Source organism: Lutra lutra, chromosome 3, assembly GCF_902655055.1.
Source record: "Lutra lutra chromosome 3, mLutLut1.2, whole genome shotgun sequence".
Lineage (NCBI taxonomy): Eukaryota > Metazoa > Chordata > Mammalia > Carnivora > Mustelidae > Lutra > Lutra lutra.
Genome location: NC_062280.1, coordinates 128,730,026 through 128,757,248, shown reverse-complemented (window position 1 = coordinate 128,757,248; position 27,223 = coordinate 128,730,026). Strand labels below are relative to the sequence as shown.

Genomic DNA, 27,223 nt, shown 5'->3' with positions numbered 1-27,223 from the left:
TGAGGATTTCCTCTCTGGAGGAATCTGGAAACCCAGAGAACGTGCACAGCCACTCCATGGTGACGATGTCAACATGACCACATGCTCCGGGATGGTATTTATAGAGATGTGAGATGATATTTACAAAGGCTGTAATCAAACGCGGGCATGATTATCTCTGTTCATATAAGATTCTACCTCACTCATGGACTTCCTTCAGTGACTTCTTTTCCTATATGAGAAAATCTGTACCTAAATTCATGAACAGCATAGAATTGTTGATGGCATTTTAAACCAAATAAGTCTGTCCAGTATCATCCAAACATCAGATTATTTTTATTCTTTTTAACATAGTTCACATTTCTAGAAACTTTATACACTGAAGGATAAAACAATATGATTGTACTGCCAAGGGGCCTTACAACATTACCTTGTTAATTTTTTTAAGATTTTATTTATTTATTTGACAAACAGATCACAAGTAGGCAGAGAGGCATGCAGAGGGGGTGGGGAAGCAGGCTCCCCACTGAGCAGAGAGCCCGATATGGGGCTCGATCCCAGGACCCTGAGATCATGACCTGAGCCCCAGGCAGAGGCTTAACTCACTGAGCCACCCAGGTGCCCCTACCTTGTTAATTTTTAAATCTAGTCTAACGATCATCTTGGCAAGTATAGGAAGTTGATCTCTTCGTTATCCCAGACTGATTGGGCTCAGAGGAACTGATATACAGTAACCAAATTCATAAGCATTTGAATATTCTCAATTTCTTTATTTAAATAGGAGGTATTCAATTCCACCAATAGAAATGTTCTTATACCCTATCCAAGATAACTGCCCAAATACTTCAGTATGAATAATTTGGGAAGTTAATGCACTCATCATAATGTCGCTTGGTGAGCAGGGAATCAAAGCAAAGGTAATCTCCATCAAAAGATAGTTCATGCTAGTTATGGTGGAAATTGACAATCCATCCCTGTCCTCCAGAAAAGACTTCTCTAGGGAGTATGTCTCCCAGATCTTGGTTTCCTTTCTTGGAAGATAGCATCTTGATACTTTGTTTCTCGCTGACTACCATTTCTTCATTGCAGACTGTGCTGGATTTATTAACATTTTCTTTTCTCAGATATGCTAGTATCACTGATTTCACTAAGATTGTGTTTTGTTCATATTCTTTCATTATGTGTTCTAAATGATCTGGACATTCTGGTCTATACTAACATTCCTCTTTAAATTAAAAAGTGCATCAAGTGCCTCTGAATCTACAATGTCATTTTCCACATGACCTTGGAAATTCATATGGAACTATGTGTTTTCTTGTTGAGATGCCTGATCTCAACTCCAATTTAATTTTCTAAAAATAGTTTAAATAAAATCAATTCAGCTACTTTAAATTATGAAATGGAAAGATAATATGCTAGTTTTCAAAGCTTAATTTACTAATCTTAATTACATTTGGAAAAATAAATTACCTGATAAAGCTTATTGCGTTTATATTTCATTTTAAAAATAAAAGGCAGGGGCGCCTGGGTGGCTCAGTGGGTTAAAGCCTCTGCCTTCGGCTCAGGTCATGATCCCAGGATCCTGGGATTGAGCCCCACATCGGGCTCTCTGCTCAGCAGGGAGCCGGCTTCCCTCTCTCTCTCTGCCTGCCTCTCTGCCTGCTTGTGATCTCTGTCTGTCAAATAAATAAAAATAAAATCTTTAAAAAAAATAAAAATAAAAAGATAAAAGGCATCTTAAATAAAACGTCATAAGGATTTCTTCATAAAAACACTATTAATAGCTACTTACATCTGTTTAAGTTCTGTGTATTTGATGAAAACTTTATCTGGAAGACTGTGAATTTTGTTTTTCTTAAGAGACCTAAAATAACAGTTAAAGCAGACTTCATTAAGGGTTTAATGGCCAACCACAGTTATCCCTAGAAAGTGCATGCTTGAAAACAGGATATTTGATGATACTCCATGCTACTTAACACACATCTGAAAATGACTGTAGTAACTGAAAACTCCCTTATATGAGAATGAGAAGTCCATAAAGCAAAATTAAAGCAGTTTGCAAACATTTGACAAGTCTGGCCAGTTAGTATCATAGACTAGAATGTCTATTGTGATTTAACATCTTTACTCTCTGGGTAATATAACAAGATACAACAAACAAAACCACCACCACCACCACCACCAACAAAAACAACAGATAATCCTAACCAAATCATGCTTGCTCAAATTATAACATGACTGTAAATTCTGAGACTCTCAGAACATTTTTGTTCTGAGAAGTACAGGAAAACTTCCACAGTGATAACACAGCTAGCTTCATAGACCTTTTATATCTTTGCAAACTTGGACAGTTATCACTATTTAAAACAAGAGAAAATAAGCTAGTGGTTTTCTTTTTTATTTCCATCTTTAGTTGTACAGTATTGGCCTTTTGGCAAAAACAAGAGATCAGAAAGTAACTGAAATGAACACTCCAGACCACAGACATTTGTGAGCTAAATGATATCCAGGCAATCTAACACTGTTTAAGACCTGTTTTCTCTGGAGAAGAAGCGTGAGGAATTCTCTGATGGCTGGTGGTTTAAAGGGAGCTTCTATTATTTTGCTAGTATACAAGTAACATAAAACAGAACAAGGGGAGGTTAGATTAGACTACATGGTTTTCTTATGACTTTACAGGCAAATATCTGCAAGTTGTGAATTCTACTCACAGTAATGTCGTATTGTTGGAAATCCTTGGCACAGACTTTAAGCCGACATTTACACATTCCAATTCAGTTCCTTTGCAGTCACAGGGTTGTGGATACTGATTTAGAACTAGGGGGCAAAAGAGTAGTATTTCACTGGGGAAAAAAATACTTTTCTTTAATTATGACCTTATCTCTAATAAATGACATTGTTCTCTCTTCATTGAATGTATAACATTTACACCTTCAGGGCACTAATTCGGGCCCATAATAAAAGCAAATAAGAATTCTCACCTAGTCAAATACAGACTAATGTAACGTTTCATCTCAGTTCTAGCTTCCAGTGGTCATTTCAGAGGCACTTAACAAGTGATTAGAAAGAAACCACAGAAAGGTTTAAATGGCAAAAAAGTGTATAGTGAAGCAAGATTAAGTTCTCCTCAATGAAAAACATTAGTATGATGGAGTAAATCTGTAATGGGTATAATTGAGTCAGTTTAATTGAATTGAATGACACAAAGAGGTTGCTCAACAAATGCTTGTTGATTAAAATTAAATTCCATTCTTTTTCCCCTTTCAAACTTCTGGAGCTGGGAGAAAAGAGATGCAGTTTCTGCGAGAGCCTCCATTGTGCCTTATTAAAATCGACCAAGTTAGATCCCCTCTTATTGTGGTTCTTCGTTTTTCATTCCTATAAAGATATAGTGGAAGACAAAAATTGTAAAGAAGCTATAAAGCTGAGAGAACCAAAGATCCATCTATCTGAAACATTCTGAAGGAAAAAAAAAAAAACTTCAGAATTTACTGTGAAGAAGCTTACATAGTTATTAAGATAATGTCATATAAAGGAGTGAGAAATCCAAGGAGAAACGAGGCCAAGTTGTCCCATACGAAAGACAATCACACTGTGTGTGTGTGTGTGTGTGTGTGTGAGAGAGAGAGAGAGAGAGAGAGAGAGAGAGAGGAGTGATATTTATGGAGCACTTGATTTTGCCTCTGATCCTATGAGTAACTCTTTTGATGGGAGCTAAGAAAATGAAGATTATTTTCCAATTTTTATATTTACTATTATTTATTTAAATCTTTATAAGTTCTTTCTAATTGCTCTGCTTCCTTTAAATCACTTTTATCCAAACTTTTCAAAATCAATTTCACTGAATTTTGATAAATTCAACAAACTTTTATTGAGTACCTGCTTAATTCGAAAGATGTATTCTAGTGTATAAAATTCTGGAAAGTATTCTATGTTGTTTATAAGTTTATGCTAATTAGCTCAACTTCTTTTTTTTTTTTTAAAGATTTTATTTATTTATTTGACAGAGAGAGATCACAAGCAGGCAGAGAGGCAGGCAGAGAGACAGGAGGAAGCAGGCTCCCTGCTGAGCAGAGAGCCCGATGCGGGACTCGATCCCAGGACTCCGAGATCATGACCTGAGCCGAAGGCAGCGGCTTAACCCACTGAGCCACCCAGGCGCCCAATTAGCTCAACTTCTTAAAGCTAAGTTCAGAATGTTTACTTCAATGTTTATTGACATTAAAATAGTGGTTATTATTAGATGGAAAACCTAGGGTTTGAAACTTTTATTTCCCAATAAAAGAATCCAATGTAGTCAAGCTGGGCCTGCTGTCTAAACCAGCAATGTGAGCATAGATCCCTCACCTGTAAGTCACTGATACCCATAGACTCTGGATTCTTCTTTATAAATGCTTCTTGCATCTCTCTCTACTCACTTTTCTCACTGACATTTTCTGGACTCAGATTCTGAGTATTAGTCTGAAGTATTACAGGACACATAATGATTAGTATCTCTTTCACCATACTTTCTCCTCAGCCTTGGCAAGGTTGACTTTTGGGGAAGCTCATTCTCCAGTGTGAGGGGCTGTCTGTACATTAGAGGATGTTCAAAAGCATCCTTGTCCTCTACACACTAGATGCCAGTAGCAAACACCCAGCTGTGACAACTGAAATGTCTCCAGACAATTGTCAAATGTTCTCTGGGGGCAAAAGTTGCCCAGGGCTGAGGACTACTGTTCTATTCCATTCTCTATAATTCTGTCTCACACACGCCCCTTATCATGTGCTTCTTCCTATTCATTAAAGGAAAATAAGCCCACAATTTTGGTGATTGCCCAAAATTGTGGACAGCAGTGATCTGCACAATGGGATGCATACGAAGTGACCTATTGTGGTTCAGGAAGAAAATATTAGAACTTTCAGTTATATTTATTTTTAAACTTTTAATTTATCATTTTTATATTTGATCCTCCTGTGATGTATATGAAAGCATATAGTAAGTGGTGATTATAAACTGGTTGTTACAAAGTGTATAATATAGTATTAATATACTGTTTAATATAGGTACATTATATATACATAATAATATACATACATAATTGTACATGCACCTTCATAATGATGCCTATATATACATTATACACATGCATGTAACATAGGTATGTATAAAGACATGATTTTATCTACAGGGTAGAGGCCAATGTCTAAAGTGTGCACCCAAAACCTTTTATGGGCTGGCCTCATCTTCTAGGTCTAGCTCCAGCTCCTCTGCCCCATGCACTCAGAACCACTGGGAAAGACATAGTGATCTTTACACCTTCCTACCCCAGTGTTTTGCAGATCTTGCTTCCCGGCTTGTCCTGTCACCTCCACTCATTCCTTCATCCAGGGACTTCTATGTCCATCTCAATGTCATCTTCTCTGTGGATCTTTCCCCAACCCTAACACAGCCTTCATTTCTTCCAATGGGCTTTCACATTCCCTTGTGCAAACATCATTCCTCCAGTTTAACACTACGTTTTACCTTCCCTGCTTCCATGAGGATTTGTCTTTCTTGCTACAATATGAACTATTTGTGAGTTGCAACCACATCTTATTTATCATTGTACACTCAGCCCTTAACATAGGGGCTGGAAAGCAGTTGGTGCTCAATATCTTTAGTGAAACACTTTCTTCAGTAAAGGGAAAAGATCTTTATTATTTGTCATAATTATTGAACATCTATATATTCTTGCAATCATAGGCTAATACATCAAATGAGCATGAATAAAGTATGCTGTTTTCTTCCATCTCTCAGTCCCATGGCAGACAACAGCAGACAACAGACCAGCTGACCAGTGAAACACATTGAACTGAAATTGAAATTCCAGAGGGAATTTAATCACACTACCCATATGAATCCATGCACCGCAAATCATGTTGCTCACAAAGCTGATACTGAGTCTTTGAATCAATACCACTTACAGCACTCCTGTGTTAATGCCACATTATTAGCATTTCCATGGACTGTGCCAAATATAGTCGCCCATCCACTAGTGTCTCCTGTGAAATGGTGATGAATATGTGTCAGTTATTCTATAATTCAAATATCAAATTACAAAACAAAAGTATAAGAAATTGATAATGAAATCAGTTAAAATCAGTTTAAGTAATTGAATGATAACATAGATGGTAAGGGAGAAAAAGCTAGGCCAACATTTGGAGTTTTCCCCTTTTTTGAAGTTACAAATATTTCAAATGTGTGTATTGGAAAATATGGAATGGAAATAGATAACTGTTTTACATACATATATCCATCTTGAAAAATGTTACTTGTTTCTAATGCTGACAGTTTAAATGTTTCATCTTTAATTTTGAGGCCCTCAGAAGAAAATACAATCTGAATTGTTTCGTCATCTGCATATTGCTGCATATGTATATGTAGATACGTACTTGATAGGTTTAACGACTAATAATAAAATATGTGTCACCTGACCTTCTTAATAAAGCAAAAGCATAAGTTCCTTTTAATAAAGACCATCTGGTCCTGTGGAGTGAAATCATATTTTCTCAATTTGTCCGAGGACACAGCATGCTTATTTGCCAAATTTCCTTCTCCTTTTCTGCAAGAAAATTCTACTCTTTTTAAAAGAGAGGACTGGTTCTGAAATATCATTTCTTTAATATTTGCTATTAAAATGGTACTATACATATTATAATATGCCATACTAAAGTTCATACAAATAGAAGGGTAAATTTAAATAGTTTTCCACAGGTCCCCTTTGATCCCTGAAACCTTTAACTTGTTTCTATTTTTTTATTAATATGCACAATGGTTTTTCAAATGATTGTATTTGATGCCTTCACACAAATTATTTTTAATTTGCATTCAGAACACCCTCATGAGGTAGATAAACATGCAGGGTGTCTGATTCCCATGCAGTGGAGAGGGAATGCCAAACATTTGACTGACTTGCCTATTGGCATCCTGACAGCTGCGCTCATCACTGAGCAGTGTTTGAGCACCTATGATATACTCTATTGTCTTAGGCTCTGGAGACACCAAAACAAATAAGACACAAAGAAGAACTCTTCTTAAAAAGTTCATGTCTAGTGAAAGAAGTACAGTGAAGAGACAAGGCAGCCCTTAGTATGACCATACAGGTATAGCAGGATGCCATGGAAACAGAGAGAACAAGTGCTTATCTTAGACTGGTGGGAGAGCTTCAGGGTGGGGAATTGGGGCCAGGGAAGCCAAGTCTCTCAGGTGAAAACGGGACATGAACTGCATCCCAAAGAGGAGCATGAATGATCCACAGAAGGTGAGGATGGTAGGTTCTATGAGTGGGAAGCATGCATGAATACTCAAGGGCAGGAAAGCAGATTCTAGAGACAGACACCTGGCTTTTCTGGACGTTGTTGTCTCACTTCGATTGCTAGTTGGGCAATGCCAAGGAATGGCAGTTCTGTGCAGTAGAAGACACACAGGATTTTTTAAATTGCGGAGATCTGTGTTCTAGTGCCTACTCGCTCATTATCTCATTAACTAGACATGTCAACTTGGCATCAGCTTCTTCAAGTAAAAATATACTTCTTCAAGTAAAAATAATATTATATTAGACAATATATATATTCCCAACATACAGACCTGAAATGGCCTGTAGGACTTTTGGTGATCTGGCCTCTGTCACCTCCTCACCCTCTATATCCTTGTTCACTCTGCTCAAGCCATACTGGCTTTTCTGTCCCACAAACACATTTTCTTATTTCACTGAGCCTCAGACCCTTTGCACTTGCTGTTTTTTTGGTCTGAAACTCTGTTTCTCTACAATTTTTCATGGTTTGGCTCTCAATTCAAATGTTATCATCTCAGAGAGGTTTTCTCTGGTTGCATCATTAAAATAGCCCTCCCTTCATGTCACTTTCTATTCCATCATTTTGTTTTCTATTTTTGTGGCACTTATCACTCTCTGAAATATTTAGCATTTAAATAAATATTAATATTTAAATACATTTTATTTTATTTATGTACAGGTTTATTGTCCTCCTTGTTCACATTGCCCATGTGAACTCCTTGAGGGTAAGACCTCCTCTCCCTTAAGCCTGCTCTGGTTGGGTGAGTTGAACAGCCCCTGGCACATAGTGGGGACTCAACATAGATCTGTTCAATAAATCAATTCTCTAGACAGAGCCCATTCACATTTTATGAAAGGTATTCTTGTAGCTGAACCAAATTACCAAGCCAAAAAGAGGTAGTTATAAGAAGACATTTAAAATTAGAATATGGGCATCCAAGTAGATTTCAAAATATGACTTCAATTTTTATCAATTTTTTATTTCTGATTTAAGCAACTTCTACCTGTGAAAATTCTGGTCATACCACAAATAAATTGGGGCGCAATTATTTGTGTTACAGTAGGATTCCCTGTAGAATACCAAATCATCTCTTTTCTTTCAGGACAATTATTATTTGGTCCAAGCACACTTTGAGGGCATTCACAAGGGGAGGTGGGCATCTGGAGCTGAGTGGGGAACTCACCACAGTTGTCCTCATCAGCCCCATTCCCGCAGTCATCCACACCATCACAGTGAAAAGCACGGGGTAAGCACTTGGTAAGATTCCCACAGGGAAAGTATCCTTTTTGGCATAAAGGAGTGATTGTACTGCCTTCAGTCAGTGGAAAATCTATGCAAAAGAGGGGACAGAAATATTGTTAATATGGCTAAAGTCTTTTCATGGCATCCCCTTTAATTTTCTTAAGAACCCTAAAAGTGGAGTTTGTCTGATGTTATTCCTAGCACACAATTTCTTTGAATAATATTCTTAATTATAACATTCTAAACAATCATGGTCATATCTAACCCCAGCTATATCAACAATGGGACCAATGTTCATTTTGAACTAATTTCAGGAAGGCAATAGTAAATAAAACTAAAGTAATTGTCTTACTTTCATGTGAAATCAAAGAGTTGTCCACTCTTGGAAACAGAAACGTAAAGCCATGAGCTAACAGAATTAAATAGATGGATTTATTTACTTTTTAATCCTTTATGAGGAGGAGTTGAGGTGACATAATAAAAATATACATGCAAAAGGACAGTTTAAGTGTGAATTAGAGAGAAATCTAGAACTACATTTGAATAGGGAGATATAATGGTAAGTAATGACATGTAACACTCACTGAACTTACTGTGTCCCAGGCCAATTGCACAAGTGGTTTATCTCAGTTATTCCTTCTACCACTCTATGTATGGGTGATATTTTCCTTTATGTTTCAGGTGTAAGGAAGTTAAGTGCTGTCATCAGTTTAGAAAGACATAGAAGGTTTGTTCTCTGTCCTTCTGCTATATTAAAAAGTGTGGGGACGCCTGGGTGGCTCAGTTGGTTAAGCAGCTGCCTTTGGCTCAGGTCATGATCCCAGCGTCCTGGGATCGAGTCCCACATCGGGCTCCTTGCTCGTCAGGGAACCTGCTTCTCCCTCTGCCTCTGCCTGCCATTCTGTCTGCCTGTGCTCGCTCTCTCTCCCTCTCTCTCTCTGACAAATAAATAAATAAAAATCTTAAAAAAAAAAAAAAGTGTGATATCACCAATCCAAGGGAGCTCCTGGTCTTGATGCTAACCTTCAGTGGCATGGATAGGAGCACCTTGCTAATGCCCCTTGCTCCCTTCAATTAGTTATAATGAACCATAGTCATGTCTGAGTGTACACTCTCCTTCAGTGAATTTTTGTGAAGTTTCGTCTTGCATTCCTTTAAAAAAAAATACATGACTTCCACAATTATACTAGAGTATTTATAGAAAGCATCTCTTTTTTTTCTGGAAAGTACTCTTTCGAAATTCAAAGAATGTCTCTTACATCTAAATTTCTGAAATGTTTTTGGTCATCCTATCCACAGAGTAATTTTGTCAAAGCTAATTACATTCTTTTTTATTCCTTTTTCATTTTCTCATTCAACCTAGCCACTATTCAGCTTTTGTCCTCTCTTATGTTCCCTGCACAAGGAGACTATTTTTAATCCGCCCTCAAAGAGAACTTATGCCCCTTGAAATGCAGCTTCCTGCTTTAATTGATATCTTCATAACACAATGTATGGGGAGAGAGGATATGAGAACTAAATTGTCTTTCATAGGGAGGAGGTTCATAAAAAATAGTTTAACATCTTAGAAAACACATGATATTTTGTATTGTCTTTGCTCAGTTTGTCTAATTTTCACTGCCCTTTAATAAATACACACAGAGACACAAAGAGAACCTGGCCCTTCTGGGGGACAGCTGGACATACCAATGCAGACTCTACTCCAGAAGCTGCTGCTGCCCCATCTGCTACACCTTCCCTAGATGGGGAGGGTGGCTCTTGGATGCTTTTCTACACATTGGATTTTTGTTCTTACCAAAGCAAAAAATACTTCTTTTGCTGTTGTTGCAGTGGTAGATGAGTGATTTACTATTAGCCGCTTGGCATAAGACCAATCAGGTCTGACTGTTTCAGGGAAATTCTGCTGCATGGCTCTGGGAGTTGGCTTGTTAAGCCTATTCACACAGGGAGAGGAGTACTGAGTCACATATTTTTAAGTCTCTCCTTTCTTTCTTTCTTTTTTTTTTTTTTTAAAGATTTTATTTATTTATTTGACAGAGAGAAATCACAAGTAGGCAGAGAGGCAGGCAGAGAGAGAGGAGGAAGCAGGCTCCCTGCTGAGCAGAAAGCCCGATGTGGGGCTTGAACCCAGGACCTGGGATCATGACCTGAGCCGAAGGCAGCGGCTTAACCCACTGAGCCACCCAGGCGCCCCAAGTCTCTCCTTTCTTGTAAACATTTCCGTAGAGGGAAGATTTATAAAAAACTAGTAGTCCTCCTGTCTTTGGAACATAGATGAGTGAGAGTCAATATATCTTAGTGAAGCAGCTTTGAAATTTTTTATGATACTAACTCACAGACATGTATTTAGTGTCACAATTCAGCATACAGACTCACACTGAAAATAAAGTTTCTTGAAATATAACTTGCTTTTTACTTTGTGGGATATACTCTGATCATTGCTATTCTATCTTACTCACATTTGGGATTACAAGCCACTAAACTGATCTCATGATCCACTAATGGTATATGACAAATATTCATTCGTGATGAAGTACTCTGGGGACCATCAGACCTGCCTAGACTGGAATTCTCTCTGCCACTCACTAGACTTTAAGCAAGCTACTTAAGCTCAAAATTTAGTTTCCTCATATTTAAAATAAAGTTCATGTAATATCCCCCTTATGGATGTGTTTCAGGAGCTAGATAAGCTAATGCTTATGAAGTACTAGAGAGTGCCTGGCCCATAATAAACCCTCAGTTAATGTTGATATGAGGGCAATTTCAACACAGAGCAAGAAAATAGGACTTTAAGAAAGAAACTCTAATGTAGAAAGAAAGCTTGCTGTGCCTTAGCATTAAAGAATTTTTTATGTGATTTCTAAGAAAAAAATAACAGGGACCAAACGAAAGCTTCCCCTACTTCCTCAGGTTTTTCTATTTGAAAATCCATATGACATATATGGTTTCTATTTTAAGCAGCCTCAAATCACTTTGAAAGCTAACAGGGAGTTGTAAGTGATAAAAAAGCAATGAAAATGCCCTTACAACCTCATAATAATAGTATTTTCTTAATGACCTAGTAGAGGTGATTAGACATTTCATTAAAGACAATTTTGAAATAGAAAGCTAAGACATTTTGAAGGCAATATATTGTGTTCCCTTGGGGGTTTAGCATGAAGGTAACCTTGAATTCCTTGCGGGCTGAACGTAACTAAGTATCCATCTCCCAGATGCAGATTCAGAGCAAGATAAGTAATCAACTGTCACAGACAAGAGGGATCAACCTTATTTCCCTCTCCCTGGAAGGAAAATGGAATACATCTGGCAAGTTAAGGTGAGGAAAGGGGAAGGGAAAGACTAACCATGTGCAAACTTAACTTACCAATTACATTCCTCTTAACCCCTATTTTGCACTCAAGAATGGCATCTTCCTGAAGACATTCTCAAGTTATAAATTTTATGTGGAAGGAAAATAAATAAATGAAATCTATTTCTTATGCCTTCCCTTCTGTATCCTAAATCCCTTTTGTCGAAGTGCCTGGTGCTTACTTGACGCTCAGTCATTTTTTTAATGAACGAATGAATAAATGGATCATTTAGGAAAAAAAAAAATTGAAGGAAGAGCTCTTTTCAAGATTTAAACTTCCCAAAATTGCAAGCTTGTATTTTTATTTTAATAACAAAACTATTGTTTAGTTTTCCAAGTACTCCATTTATTATTTTTTTTCTGCTCGTTATATAATTTAAAATAATTAAGAATTCCTGCTGTATTTGGCACATACTGAAAAAGAATCAATAGCAGTCTGTAGAAAGCATATTCTGCCATCTAGTCTTCCTGCCATCTGTGGAAGTGGAAAGAGATAAGTTTTTATTGAAACTTGGGGATTATTAAAATGGAGGATGCCTACATAAAAGCTATGTTGATAGCTTCTGCAGCGATTTCTATGGGACCCTTGCCAAACACACAGCTGAGGGGAGGTTCGAACATGTGAGAGAAAATTGCTCAGTGAGTGCTTCTTCTCTCTTCTGGTCAATATTCTGGACATGTCCGTGCAAAGAGCTTTTTAAATGACTCCTTGATAGCCTTTTGAGGCCAACTGGACTGCTGCCCAAGACATTTTTTGCTGCCTGCCAACGCCTTCCTTGTGTTACTGGGAAACAACAGGTGAAAATGCTTTTTTAGGCCCTTAGTTTAAGAATCCATGGAGATGTGCAAGTCCCTCTTTGTTTTCTCTGATTCTTTGCCAATAATAGTCCTGTGTGAAGCTGAAGAAAGCACTTTTCCCTTCAACCTGGTGTTCTGGCTGAGATTCTTTCCACACTAACACCAGGGATGACAGCTCTACAGTCTCAGGGGGAACATACAGGATCCTGGCCAATGAGGCCATTTCCCAGAATGCTCCACTCCTAGTGGATTTCAATTCAGATGCAGATGACGCCTCTGCTATTGACTGAAGAGCCTGCTACTCTTTCCTCTAAAGAGAGGCAGCACCAGGAGAAACAGTTATTTCACATGCAGAAATGTTAACAGTGCCTTCGATATGCTAGGTCATTAGGGTAGACAACGCCTAGTCCCACCTAGAGCTGAGGTGCTAGGATGTCTAACAGAAGCATCAATTCTGTTCACGATGCAAAGCAAAAGTTAATCCAGCTCATTAGCTGAATCCACCTTCTAGAAGCCCTCCTATTTCTAGGAAGAGTCTGAGCATCATAAAAGCCCACCCTTGTGGGATGGATGATTTATTGTTTGTTTGGTGGTAACGAGTAAAGTCTTTCTAAAAAACTTTTATGCTAAGGTGAGTGGACAGAAATTGGCCTCTTGTTTGTTGTTTATTTAAACTTAGAAATCTTATGCTTTTATGCCTCTGTGTGGTCCTCCCTTCCCTGACAGTATTGTGTGATCATATCAACCAGGTTGTATAGGATTCAATCCAGTTTTATTCATATATTTACCCACCTACTTTTCATTTTAAAGACTGCTGCCTTAACAGAGTTTCTCTAAGCTTCTATTCTCTGACAAGTTCTTCTGGGACAAACCAACCATCTCAGCCTGCTGAAAATCCCTCAGGATTCTATTCACAGATGTTCTGCAGAAACTACCACCCCATCTCCCTCTGAAGATGATTGTCCAATGTTTGAACAAACATATTGGGGGAAATGATGAGAAACCAGGTGGAACAGAGTATAAGCTCAACAGATGTTTAAATTAGAAAACAAGAGAACTTCAAATTGCCAGTATCATCATCAACAAGGATGGATCTCAGACCCATGTTTTCCTTCGCTGGGTGCCTTTATGTGGCTTATGAACTGAATGTTGTGTCCCTTGATGGGTTATAAAAGATATAAGGACAAAAGGAAGACTTCTCTTCCAAAAATATCTCTGCTACTCACCATTAAACTGCTTAAACTTCACCTTAAGGATGAATTCTTTTAAGCTAAAATAATGTCTTTTAGTATTTAGATACCTAAATTGTTCTGCATGAGTTTGAGAGACTTTTCTTCTTAAAACCTGCCTGAGCACAATGCACTGGGAGAATGATCACCATGGTGGATGACGGGAAGAAGAACATGGATATTGGGGAGGGTATGTGCTATGGTGAGTGCTGTGAAGTGTGTAAACCTGGCGAATCGCAGACCTGTACCCCTGGGGATAAAAATATATGTTTATAAAGCTGTAAAAAAAAAAAAAAGAAAAAAAGAAAAAAGAAAGGATGAATACCCAAGTTTTGTAGCAACATGGACGGGACTGGAAGAGATTATGCTGAGTGAAATAAGTCAAGCAGAGAGAGTCAATTATCATATGGTTTCACTTATTTGTGGAGCATAACAAATAGCATGGAGGACAAGGGGAGATGGAGAGGAGAAGGGAGTTGAGGGAAATTGGAGGGGGAGGTGAACCATGAGATACTATGGACTCTGAAAAACGATCTGGGAATTTTGGGGGGGTGGGGTGTGGGAGGTTGGGGGCACCAGGTGGTGGGTATTGTAGAGGGCACGGATTGCGTGGAGCACTGGGTGTGGTGCAAAAATAATGAATACTGTTATGCTGAAAAAAAAAATAAAAAAAAAATAAAAAAAATAAAAAAGAAGAACATGGAAAGAGTGCTTGTGAAAGTGAAGCCTGATGGAAACTTGGCATGAGAAGTGTGGAAGGGAGTGAGGGTGGCTCCCTTTCCCTTCTCTTGCTCTTCTAATTCATCCCCAGTCTGCTGACTGCTCTGTCAAAGGACTTTCATCGGCTATTCCTCCTGTTGCTGGTAATTCTCCCCAATTCTAGTTCCACTGACTTACAGATTTACCTACATACAAAACTCTGGGCAGGATGTACCTCACACAGCATGGGGCACCATTCACATAGACAGCTGGTGTTGAGCCAATAGAAGCCAACAGTCCTAGGCTGAGGCCCTGAGTGCTTCTTTGATGACAAAGGATGAAGATCTCCTTCCCTGCCTGTGCTGAAGTTGTTCATCTATGTTCTATATTCCACTTGACCTCATGTTCTCAGAATCTCACTCGTTAATTATCATCTTTTACTTCTATATTTTAATATCCCTGTTTCTCCACCATTTTTTAAAAGATTTTCTTTATTTATTTGTCAGAGAAAGAGAGGGAGAGAACAGAAGCAGGGGGAGCAGCAGTCTCCCTGCGGAGCAGAGAGCCATCCCAGGACCCTGAGATCATGACCTGAGCTGAAGGCAGATGGTTAACCGACTGAAGTACCCAGGTGTCCTTCTCCACTAGTTTTTAAATATTAATCTTATTCAATCAGATCTCATCTTCAAAACCAACCAACCAACCAACCAACCAATCAAGCAAACAACAATCAACCAACCCATCAACCCAAATTCTACTGTATCTGCAGCAGAACTGAGACCCACTTCTCTCTTCAAAATTAAATTTCTCAAAAATTCATACAAGTCAATGTCTCCACTTCTTCACCAACGTTTCTGCCTTCAACCCACAGTGTTTGGTCTTGGCCTTGATGCTCTGCTAAAAGTCTCCCATTGGAATCATGTCCTCTTTGTTATTAGAAGCAGTAGATATTTTATAGTCTTCCTCTTACTCAGTTCTCTGTAGCATTTGACACAGCCAACCACAGCCACCAGGCTGAAACCTTTTTCTTGTGGCTTTGCGATATCTCACTGCCCTGGTTTACTTCTGCTCCATATTCTCTAAAGCTCATATATCTCTCTATATCTCATATATATCTCATCTATATCTATCTATATCTATCTATATCTATGTCATCTATATCTATATCTCATTGATGCTTTGGCTCCTTTTTCTTTGTCAACACCCTAAAAATCATTGATAAGCATATGGTCAGAGACTTCTGAGACCATCAAGTCAATTAAAGAATTAAGAGGGACCTGCTACAAGTTACTAATATTTTAGTTTTTGTCAAATAAGAAAAAAAAATTTAAAACCCTAAATTACCAGGTATTACAATAATGATTTATTAGAAAACAGCATTTTATCATTAAAAATTACACACAAAAATTTACACATGAAAAAAGACAATCCTTTAAAGGAATACACTTAGCTTTATGAAAAAAAAAACTAATTTATTTATGCTTTTGGACTGGTAAAACTTTCATTCCTGATAGCAGAGGCCTGGAACATAGTGTTTGGAACTATGTGTGAGAAAATCGAATTTGGCAATGTTATGAGAATTCTTTAGAGAGCTTAGCCCTCTGGTCTATAACTCACAAATATTTTCATTCAGTCTGTCATTTGTCATTAATTTTGCTTATGACAGGGGCTCCAGAGATGGATGTATCAAGTTCTGACTTTAAAATAAGTATGCAAACTAAAAATAGAAGGTAACTTGCTTGATTTAATAAAAGATATCTGTAAGAACTGGTAGTATATATAGTATATATATATATGCTTAATAGTGGATTTTTGAAGGCTTTCCCTTTGAGATTGGGAACAGGACAGCAATGTCCACTATTCTACATCGATTCAACACTGTAGTCGAGGACTTTAGCAAATGTAGTGAGACAAGCAAGTAAATTGATGGTTTAAATATTGGAAGAGAAGAAATAAAACTATTTATGAATGATATGATTGTGAACATAAAAAACAAAAAAATTACTAGTATTAGTGAATTCAGCAAGGTTTCTGAAAATCAATGTCATTTCTATATGTCAGCAACAAACAATTAGAAACTAAAATGTTCAAAAAATACCTTCTGTTATAGTATCAACAGTGTTCTATATTTGGGGATAAATCTAACAAAAATCTGCAAGGCATTTATGTAAAGTATATAAAATTGTTGAGTGACATTAAAGACACAAATAAAAGGAGACTTAATATTTTAAAGATGTTGATTCTTCCCCCAATTGATCTACAGGTTCAAAGAAATTACAGTAAAAATCCAGGAGTGTGTATGTACATGCACATAGAAACGGATATATTGTTTCTAAAGGGCACATATTTCTAGAAGCTCAGTAAGAGCCTGGTCAGTCTGGAAGAACGTGTGCAAAGCATCATCTGTAATGCATAGTTTACATCATCTGTAATAAGACTTATTACGAGGCTACAATAATTTATGTAGTGTAATACCGGGAGGAAAGGGTGAACAATAGATAAATCGAATGGAATAGAAAGTTCTGAAAGAGACAGACAGATGTGAACGTTTGATTTATGACCAAGTGGCACTGCAGAGCAGTGGTGGAAGAAAGGTGTTTCTAGGTGGATTATATTTAAATATTAAAGGTAAACCAATAGACTTTCTGGAAGATAAAAAGGGAAAAGTCTTTATGGCTTTGGGGTAGAGATTTTAAGGAGACTACAATAAAACAAATGAATAAGCAAACAAAAAACCAGAAAAGAAACAAAAGCATTAATCATAAAGGAAAAGAGAGCCGTATTAGACTATATTAAAACTAAGAACTTCTGTTGCAAAAAATGAAAAAAGATACCATTAAGAAAGTGTAAAGGCAAGCTACAGAGTAGAAGATGGTTCAGAAAGTTTGTAATTAGAATATATGTATGTGTGAGTGTGTGTGAGTGTATATATGTGTATGAGGGGCGGGGAAAGGGAGTTCCTACAAATTAATGAGGAAAAGACAAAGAGTAAATAGAAAACGGGCAAGAAACTGAAGAGACACATAACAAAAGCATATATACAAATGACCCAAAACATTTGAAAAACCATTAAATTTAATTAGTACGTAGGGAAATGCAAATTAAAACTACAATCGATCACTATAGACTACCAGTATGACTATAATTTTAAAAACCACTAATCCTACATTATTTGGTGAGGATGTGCGGCTATGCAAATTCTCATGCCCTGATGGGGTGTTCCTTGGAGCAAGGGTTTGGGAAACCATATGTCATTATTCGCTAAACTCAACGCCTTGAAAACCTGATGAGTCAGCAGTTTTAGTTCCAGGCTTGTGTCCAGAGAAATGCATGCACCTGTGTGCCCAGAGACTCAGACAATATTCACAGAAGCATTCTTCATAACAACCTCAAACTGGAAGCAAACCCAAATGTCCTCGAAAATAAAATAGATAAAAATTGTGGTGTGTTCATTAATGGCATATAATATAGTATTGAGGGGCGCCTGGGTGGCTCAGTGGGTTAAGCCAATGCCTTTGGCTCAGGTCATGATCTTGGGGTCCTGCGATTGAGCCCCGCCTTGGGCTCTCTGCTCGGTGGGGAGCCTGCTTTCCCCTCTCTCTCTGCCAGCCTCTGTGCCTACTTGTGATCTCTGTCTGTCAAATAAATAAAATCTTAAAACATATATATATATATATATATATATATATATATATATATAGTATTGAAAGTGAAGAAATTAAATTATTCAAAGTGCCGCTCAAACGCAGGCAGTGGAGATTTCCCCTTTACTTTCTACAATTGTTGGGTGCTCTGTCGGGAACGCGCTCTTGGTAGCCCTATGTCTGCAGTAGTAAGATTTTGAGGCTTCAGCCTGTGCTGTTCTCTACATCCAAAATGCAATTTTTCTCCCTTTTCATCATTCTTTATATTCATTTCAAATGTCCTATGGTTTACTGATCCCTTGCAAAATCTCTCCAAAGTACGAACTTTCTCAGGATGCCTGGGTGGCTCAGTGGGTGAAGGTTCTGCTTTGGGCTCAGGTCATGATCCCAGGGTGCTGGGATCAAGTCCTGCCTGGACTGATCAGCAGGGAGCTTGCTTCTCCCTCTGCCTACTCTCCCTGCATGTGCTCTCTCTCTTTCTCTCTGATAGATAGTCAATCAATCAATCTTAAAAAAAAAAAAGTCTGAACTTTCTCTTTTTTCCCCCTCTTCAAAGCATCTTATACATATCTTTATTTTGGTATTTATCACATTTTATTATAGATATTTTTCTTTTTCCCATAGTGTATTGGGCCCCACTGATGGAAGAGAACTATTTTACCAATGTTCATTCTCCCAATGCCTCATAAAGTTCTCAGTTTTTAGCACCTACTACATGTCTAAAAATTGTTATCGACATTTAAATTAACATTTTCAGAGGTAGCAGTGTTTCCATAATTGGACCACATTTACCCGAATTCCTATATGTGGAAGTGGGGAGCAGACTGGTATTTCATGATAATCCACATCAGAAGCATAGACCCAACTTGAGTGTATGTGGGTCAGATAGGACATCAATGTGTGCTAGGGGCAGATAGAAGCTTTATGTCCATTTCTCTTTTCTCATTTATCTAATATCAATGCTTCAGCTATTTTTATGTTGGCATTTTATCTTTTTTTTTAAGATTTTATTTATTTATTTGACAGACAGAGATCATAAGTAGGCAGAGAGGCAGGCAGAGAGAGAGAGAGAAGGAAGCAGGCTCCCCGCTGAGCAGAGAGCCTGATGCTTGATCCCAGGACCCTGGGATCATGACCTGAGCCGAAGGCAGAGGCTTTAGCCCGCTGAACCACCCATGTGCCCCTATCTTGGCATTTTAAAAAAGCTTTTATTTATTTATTTGAGAGAGAGAGAGAGAATGAGCAGGGAGAGTGCAGAGGGAGAGGGAGAAGCAAGCTCCCTGCTGAGCAGGGAGCCCCACATGGAGGCTCTGTCCCAGGATCCTGAGATCATGACTTGAAATGAAGGCAGATGCTTAACTGACTGAGCCACCCAGGCGCCCCATATGTTGGCATTTTTGCTTAAGTTATGTACCATTGAAGGGGAGAGGTGGTTAATCTCTCCTGATTTCCAGGTAGATTCTATGTAGGTGGGGGTAAGGTGGCCCACACTGACTTATAGTATATGCTCTATGTCTGGGAGTCAGGTTATAGTATAAATAATTTCCTCGTGCTTTCCTCTTTACAAAACTCGTGCAGTTCACTCATACAATGGATAAACATCACATTGCATTTGCAAAACCCTATGCTCTTTGTGAGGGCAACTTATTTTTCCACGTAGATAATTTTAATGCTAGTTATAGCAAGAGTGGCATTCATAAGTGGAAGTAGGAAACAGCCATAAAAGAATGGTTTCTGAGCAAGGGAACAGAATTTTTCACCAACACTCAGCATGGAGTACTATCCCTTTCCTGACTATAAGTAAGTTTACCTAAAGACTCTCTTATCTCACTCTCAGACAGAATTTAAGACTTTTGAGGGAATATTTTTGCAGTAACCCTCCATGGAAGAATGGAAGTGAATCAATATCCTTTGAATTTCTTATATTTTGTGAATTTACCTGAAAGAGAATTAAGAGTAGAAATATCTACAATAATAGATACACTATTTTTAGCCTATGTGGTTGAGCCTGAAAATCTCAGACAAAAGGATGAGTATGAAAGAGACACAGATGTGGGAGGGGGGAGGGAGAGAGGAAGGGAGGGCAAGTAAGGGAAGTGGAATGAGGAGAGTACCTGAATTAGCACTCTTGTCCTGCTATAGGCAAATGACTATCTAGCATCCGCTGGCTGGACCATAATCAAACAAAAAAAATGGGTAATGAAAACCAGGGGACGAAAGAAAAAGAGGATCTCACTCACAAATCGGAAGAGATGCCTCCCTAGCCATTTTGTCATGGGTTGACAGATTCTTCCAAAAAAAAAAAAAAAAAAAAAGGGGAGTGGTAATTAACATCAGGACTACCTCATTGTTAAATGTGCAAATCATTTATATATTTTCTTTCTACCCACTAAGAGGTTGTATATTGATCATTAGACAATATGGGTTCAGCTATTCCCTCGCTAAATATTTAATTTGTTCATATAATTGTCAAAATTAAGAAAATTTCAAGTAGAATTAATATGTTATATCATGCAGTGAACCCAATTAGCAGCCTGATATGCACAAGGAGTATAGCAAGGAATTAGCATCTCTTCTTGGAAAAAAGCCTACTTCTATTTTGATGGGCTAACTGTAATACCAGTGTTTCTAGAGGTGTTATCCATAGGTAAAATTTATCAGATCACCTGGCCTGATTCTGTACAGTGCAGAATCCTGTGCCCTAGCCTAGACCTACTGAATCTACTGGGGGCGGAATCCTAGAATCTATTCCCTTAACATCACCACAAGTGGTATTTAGAAACCCAGCAGTTATACCGATATTATGGCTGAGGCTAAGAGATTATTTGGTATGCTGAAGGCCAAAGGCTGGTAAAGGATAAGGCAGTGACTCGAACACAGTTCTGCTAACCCTAAGTCTAGCCTCCTTGCCACACTGCTACCTCCCCTAGTCTAATCCTTACATTCGTAGGGCACTTCATTTCACTACTCCAAATCTCTGGTTTGTGAGCCCATCAGTGTCCATTTTCTGATAAAGCAAAAACGGAAGAATGAAAACTACCTCTTTTCTGAGCTTCTGCATCAAGGTGTTCTGATATGAGCAAGTACTGAATATGCTCCCCACAACTTTTCCATAGGCACAAAAAAGATTGATACTATGTTTCTTCATTAAAACATAAAGGTCATAGCAGAGAGGACTCTCCACAAATATGAACAGAGCAAAAGCCACGGAGCTAGCACCGTAGATGGGACTGGATGAGCACTAGGCGTGGGCACAAAAACCCTTTGTGATAGGGACTGAATGCAGCCCGGGCCAGCAGGTGCGTGGACCTACAGGGCCGAGATCCCGATGATGAATGGGGGATGAAATGGCTCCTGACCACCCAAGGTTGTGAATTGGAAATGTCCCTGCTCATGCCAGCAGCGAAAGAAGCAGTAGTGCTTTGCCAACTGAACACAAGATTCGGAACTGGTAAAATCCCCAGGATTCAAACATAAACTATATCTCAGATCTGAACACTTCAGTGGGTGATGTCGAGGCGATGATGGGATCCCTCCTAGGGAGAGAAATGCAGGAGGAAAGTCCCTCTGACTTTATGAAAATGTCCAGGGCTTCAGAAAAGGGAGCATTCATCCCTGGGGAATTAGATGATAGTGCTTTAAAAAGCAGTTTAAATCTGTATGATTAAAATTCTCAAAGAAATAATGGAAGGAAAAATATCATGAGGTAGGAGTGGAAGTTTATAAAAGCAGAACAGACAGATTTAAATACAGTTGGAATTATTGGAATGGAAAATATCATCACGAACATTTTTTTAAAAATCTGAACAGATTGAGTAAAAAATAAACTGGAATTACAGAAAGGAAGAAATAGTTAAAATGATCTCTCTCTTTCATTGAACACTTATTCTAATAATACAGAACTTCCCTGGGGAAAGAAAATAGTCATATAGCACCGGGGAGAGTGATGTGGCATGGGATAGTTGGTAATCTGAATAGGGTGATGGCTAGTACAGATCTATAACACCTTAAAAGAAACCCATTGGAGAAACGTTTATTTGAGAATTTATAATTTGCTTTAGAATCTAGAAAGTTAATATGACGCATATGCTATAAATGAGATAACATTCCCTGCTGGGTGTGGGGCAAAATCACATAATCAAACACATTAATATTTATCTGTATCACAATGTGTGAAATGTTTCAATAAAATGGTAAGTGAAGACTCTATGGCTTACGGTAAATTCTGACAAAAGAGTTTATACCCTCCATTTTCAGAGCTTTCTGGATTTCAGAATTGTCAAGCAATCACCATGGACCTAAAACACGAGTGCACGGTGGGGTTGAAGTTATAAGGAGTTACAATATATATAAGGAGTGAGCTTGTGTTGGGACACGTGCTCTAGCAATGTGAGCCAAAGAAATGAAGACCGCCGACCAGGCCAGGAGCAACAGGGACCAGCCACAAACAACAGCAAGGAGACGAGGGCCTCAAAGGGGGACAAGACAGATACACGAAGTCCTGGACAGGAAGCTCAAGAGCGACAGGAGGCCATGAGAGGTGAGGCATGCTTGAGGAAGGAGGAAATGGAATGGCAGATGGATTCCAAGGGGAGATGACCAGACAGAGGCTAACAATCAAAGCAGAGTAAGTATAGGAATTAGGGGGCTTGAGATATGGAAAGCGGGAAGCTTGAGCTGGAGAAGATAAGAGCTCCAAGAACAAGAGAGTTGAAAAGTGGAGGCAGCAAGATGAAAGAGAAGAGGTTTCAGAGGCCAGGAAGCTTGGAGGAGACCACAGTGAGAGGCTGAGATGGAGAAATGAAAGCAAGAGAGGCTGCACAGGCATCTGAGATGGGTGTGTGCAGAGGTGAGGAGAAGAGGGGGTAAATGTGGTGGAAGGCGAATCTAAGCAAGGGTCCCCTGTGGGACGGCAGGGGGTGGGGTGGGGGGGCCCTTTTGGGAAAGAGAGAGGTGTAAACAATCCAGAGGTAAGGACAGAAGCCAGAAGAAGAGTGGAGAGAAGGAGTAGCATAAGACAAGCGGTCTACCATTTTATCAATAAAGCCAATTCCTCCTTTGAAATTGCTTTCTAATCTTATGATGTTCAAAAATTTATTTAGTCACAGGAGCATAAATAAATCAGTTTACTTTGATTGGAAGACACTCTTCTGAAGTATTTAACATGGTTGAAATTATTGCAAATTTAATTTTTTTCTGTACATAATGACTGGAAGTATGGAGTGAGAAATTGATGGGTGTGAATAAAGCATAGAAGACAGGTATTCTTTTCATTTTCAGATAATTCATGTAAAACAAGCACATTTATTTTTTCTGATGAATGTTAAATTATATATTAACCAAACAAATAAAAAGTAAACCAAGCCACTTTGGGTTCTTAAATACTATACATGTATATAGAAATATATATATATAGTATAAATATATGTATAAATATAAATACTAGTATATATAAGTATATTTATATATAGCATTTAATATGTATTCCAGAAAGTGATGTGCATTTATCATTATATAATTATGTACACAAAAGCTATTCTTAGTTAACTGAATTTTATTCAGGCCACAGTTTTCTAGGATAAAAGAGTACCATTTTTCAATACTAACTTATTTGAAGGCATACCAATTTTTTCCTCTAAAATCCAGGTGACAGCCAATTTTGTTAGTTCCATTAAGAGTCCTTAAAACTCCTAACATATCTGGTCATATTTGTTTGTAATAAGATGAACAAAGGAATAACGTCTGGTTCAGGGTGTATTTACTTAGTGCCTTTAGAGAGAACATATCTCAAATAGTTTTCCCTTCTGGGTTTCCGATATTTTCCCTCTTGGCTCACAGTGGGCTCCTTTCAGCCTTCAAGCAGGTGAGTTTCTTTTTCATTAGTGTGCCTCGTTAGCCTCTCTGTATGACTGGCCTGCAGTATAATTGATTTTCACAGCTCCCAGCAGCATGATGTAATTGTGTGAAATTAAAATTTAGTTGAAAACCTTTTCTGAAGTCACAGCAACCAATCAGAAGTGACATTACTTGGAAACAGAAGCCTCCAAGCTGAGCTTTGAACTTGTCCACTAGGGGGCAGTCAAATACTGCTCACTTCGAAATACTGTTCGGGCCCCATTTCCTCTGACTCCGTATTTTGAAGGTTAGCAAGTTATTTGAGTAAGTAGCAACTGGTAGTTACCGAGTAGCATTCTAGGCATTCATGCTACTAATTTCCCATAGAAGCCCGTATTTTATGGTTGGTAATATTGTCCATAATTAGTCCACAAAAAACTTTTTTTGGGGAGGAGGTGGTTTGAGGCTGGTTAATAAGGATACCCAGTGAATAAATTGATAAAATACATGTACGAAGTTATAAGAGGATATGTTATCTTTACTAACAGTTAATGTCTGTAGTTTAAGTTAGTATCATTCATCCCTTAGGCATTCAAGGGTGATCCTAGCCAGAAGAGAAAAGATAATAGCAAAATGTCTACATTTTCCTTTTGTTAAGCTGTGGCCTAAGAATCTATTGCAAATATTTAAGTAAATTTAAGAAGCAGTCTGTGCTCTTACATAATTCTGAATGACTTTTCTTTATTATAGCCTAACTGCTTTAACAACCTATAATTTTATTGTGAAAAAGAAGGTTCACTAATTATATAACAAGTGATTATTATTTTTATAAAAAGGAGTAAGATATCAAAGCATTAGTATGTCTAACTTTGAAAATAAATAAGTTTAAATATAAAGGGTTAAATTGGCAATCAAAAGTAATGTAAAATCAGAAAATGAAAATTTCCAGGGAATTAGAATTGAAATATTTATCAGGGTGGTACTACGGATCTGAAATACGGCATATACTTAGAAATAAAACCCAAAATCATCTGTTTAAAATGTCTTTCCTTCTTTTTTTTAAAGAATACCATTACATTGTGGTCAATCTTAAAACATTATTTCAGGAAAAGATGTTTTTCATCTCAAAGATTTTGTTTTTCAAAATCAATTAAATGCATTACCAAGCAAAAGCAGTACTATAGTAAAATTGGTTAACTATAGTTGCAATCTCTGTACAGTTAAGAATTAAGGGTACAGATGACCTCTGTAGTGTTTTGGATCCAAGAACCTACTTCTTAACTTCTATTCTTAAAAATCATACTAAATTGAATATTACAAATGTGCATAAGATATGAACCAAAGGAAGACCTTAAATCAAAGAAATGGACTGCTTTCTACAACTGTATTTCATGTCAAGTGAGTTCATATATTTTTTCTCTTTAAGAAACACGTAAGATCACACTTAAATGATAACTTATGTTTTCATATAAGAGTTTAAATTCCAGAATAAAAATCATGCTAAGAGTATTAAAATAATACTTTAAAATAATTTCAAACAAAATTTTAGTATTTTAAATTCAAAGTAAATTTAATATTTAAAAAATCTTTTATTAGAAGTTTGTAAATAACTGCTCATAAGTACTGCATTTTATTTCGAGATTAAAAATGTTCAGTTGAGTTCATTTTTGAGTTTATTAAAAACCTATAACAAATTTCTGAGAAAATAAAAATAATTTCAAATTCTAACCTTTATTCTCAGAGTTTTATCAAAATTCTTTAAGAAAAACTATGAACTTAAACAGATATTTTGAATAATAATAATAATAATAAACCTCACATGCCTTGGGTCTTATATATAGATATAAGTGTACAAGCTCATAACAAAACAAGTCTATATTTTTCCTTAAAACTATGTGAAGATTAATTTTTTTTCCTTAACTTTACAAAAAAAATGCCACTAACTTGAAAATTACCAGCTTGGCTGAAATAAAAATCTTTAAAAATTAAGAACAGTAAAGAGAATTATCTAAATAGGTATACTTTTGTACATTTTTAATGATTTTATTTTATATAAGTTGGTCCTTATGGAGAGCTTCTGATTTTTAGATTTATCTGTGACTTTCTTTTTTCTTTTCTTTTTTTTTTTTTTGCAGTTCCCAGTTTAACTATGTTAACAACGAAACATAGCAACTAACAGTTACATACATTTTATGAAGCTATTTCAACAGGTTGAAGTTTCATAAGGCAACATTTAATTTATTCATTTGTCATACTTTTGTTACAAATACTAAAAATTGTTTTCTCCATTATAATTGACATGTTCAACATTGTTTTTTAAAGATGTTTTATCTACGATTTTAGTAACACATAAAAGCAAGTTTCCATGAAAAATTTGTTGCTAGGATGGGACTATAAGCAACTAGTGATCATGACAATGATAGTGTAAACTAGATGTCTGTTTCTCAAACACTGCATTGAATCTATTATAAATATATTAGAACTAAATAGAAATATTCTATTTCCTATTCTTTTGGAATTGTACTCATTTAAGCGAGAAAGTAGAAGAAGCCTTACCTTTGATAACTATCAGGATGATGAAATGAAGTAGAAGGAACATTGCAATCAGTCTGAGGCTGAAGAGATGTTTAATACCAGAAAAATAACAATAGGTTTACAGCAATTGAAGTATTGGATGTATCCTCCTTATACCTCGGAAGGAGTTCTGATATAGTAACTTCTGTCCTCCCATGTGTCTGAGCATGCTCACAGCTAGAACCTTACTGGCATGAGGGGAGACAGTCTTGTCACTAGCAGCCTATCTTTTTCACTCTTTCTTTTCTGTTTCATTTTATTTTAAACCTACAGTTGTATTCTTGGTCGTTATTTCATTATAGGATGGTCAGAGAGGCACAAAGAAGACTCTGGAATTATTAGATAGGAAACATTTTATTTAAATCATGTAAGAATTGTTTCCCCTCAAAGCATGTAGTGCAATTTGCTCTTACTTAAAATCCAAACATACACAGTTCCTACATACGAAGGGATATAGATTTTCACTGAATAGGTGATGAAACTACGAGCATGTTTTTTAACGCAAGAAGCAAATGACAAAAAGCTACTTACTGACAAATACACAGAGAATACCTATG

The 27,223-nt window shown here is 37.3% G+C and overlaps 1 protein-coding gene across 1 annotated transcript in view; it reads right to left on the bottom strand.

Moving 5' to 3' along the window:
• RXFP2 (relaxin family peptide receptor 2) overlaps window positions 1–26,723 on the bottom strand; it is a 57,883-nt gene extending 31,160 nt beyond the window's left edge. Inside the window, exons 1-5 of the mRNA XM_047721547.1 lie at window positions 26,649–26,723; window positions 8,480–8,626; window positions 5,926–6,003; window positions 2,691–2,796; window positions 1,772–1,843 (exon numbers count right to left, since the gene is read on the bottom strand). Of these exons, the coding sequence (XP_047577503.1) occupies window positions 1,772–1,843; window positions 2,691–2,796; window positions 5,926–6,003; window positions 8,480–8,626; window positions 26,649–26,691 (446 nt within the window). The 5' untranslated portion in view covers window positions 26,692–26,723. The remainder of the gene's footprint in view (window positions 1–1,771; window positions 1,844–2,690; window positions 2,797–5,925; window positions 6,004–8,479; window positions 8,627–26,648) is intronic.
• Between the last annotated feature and the right edge of the window lie 500 nt (window positions 26,724–27,223).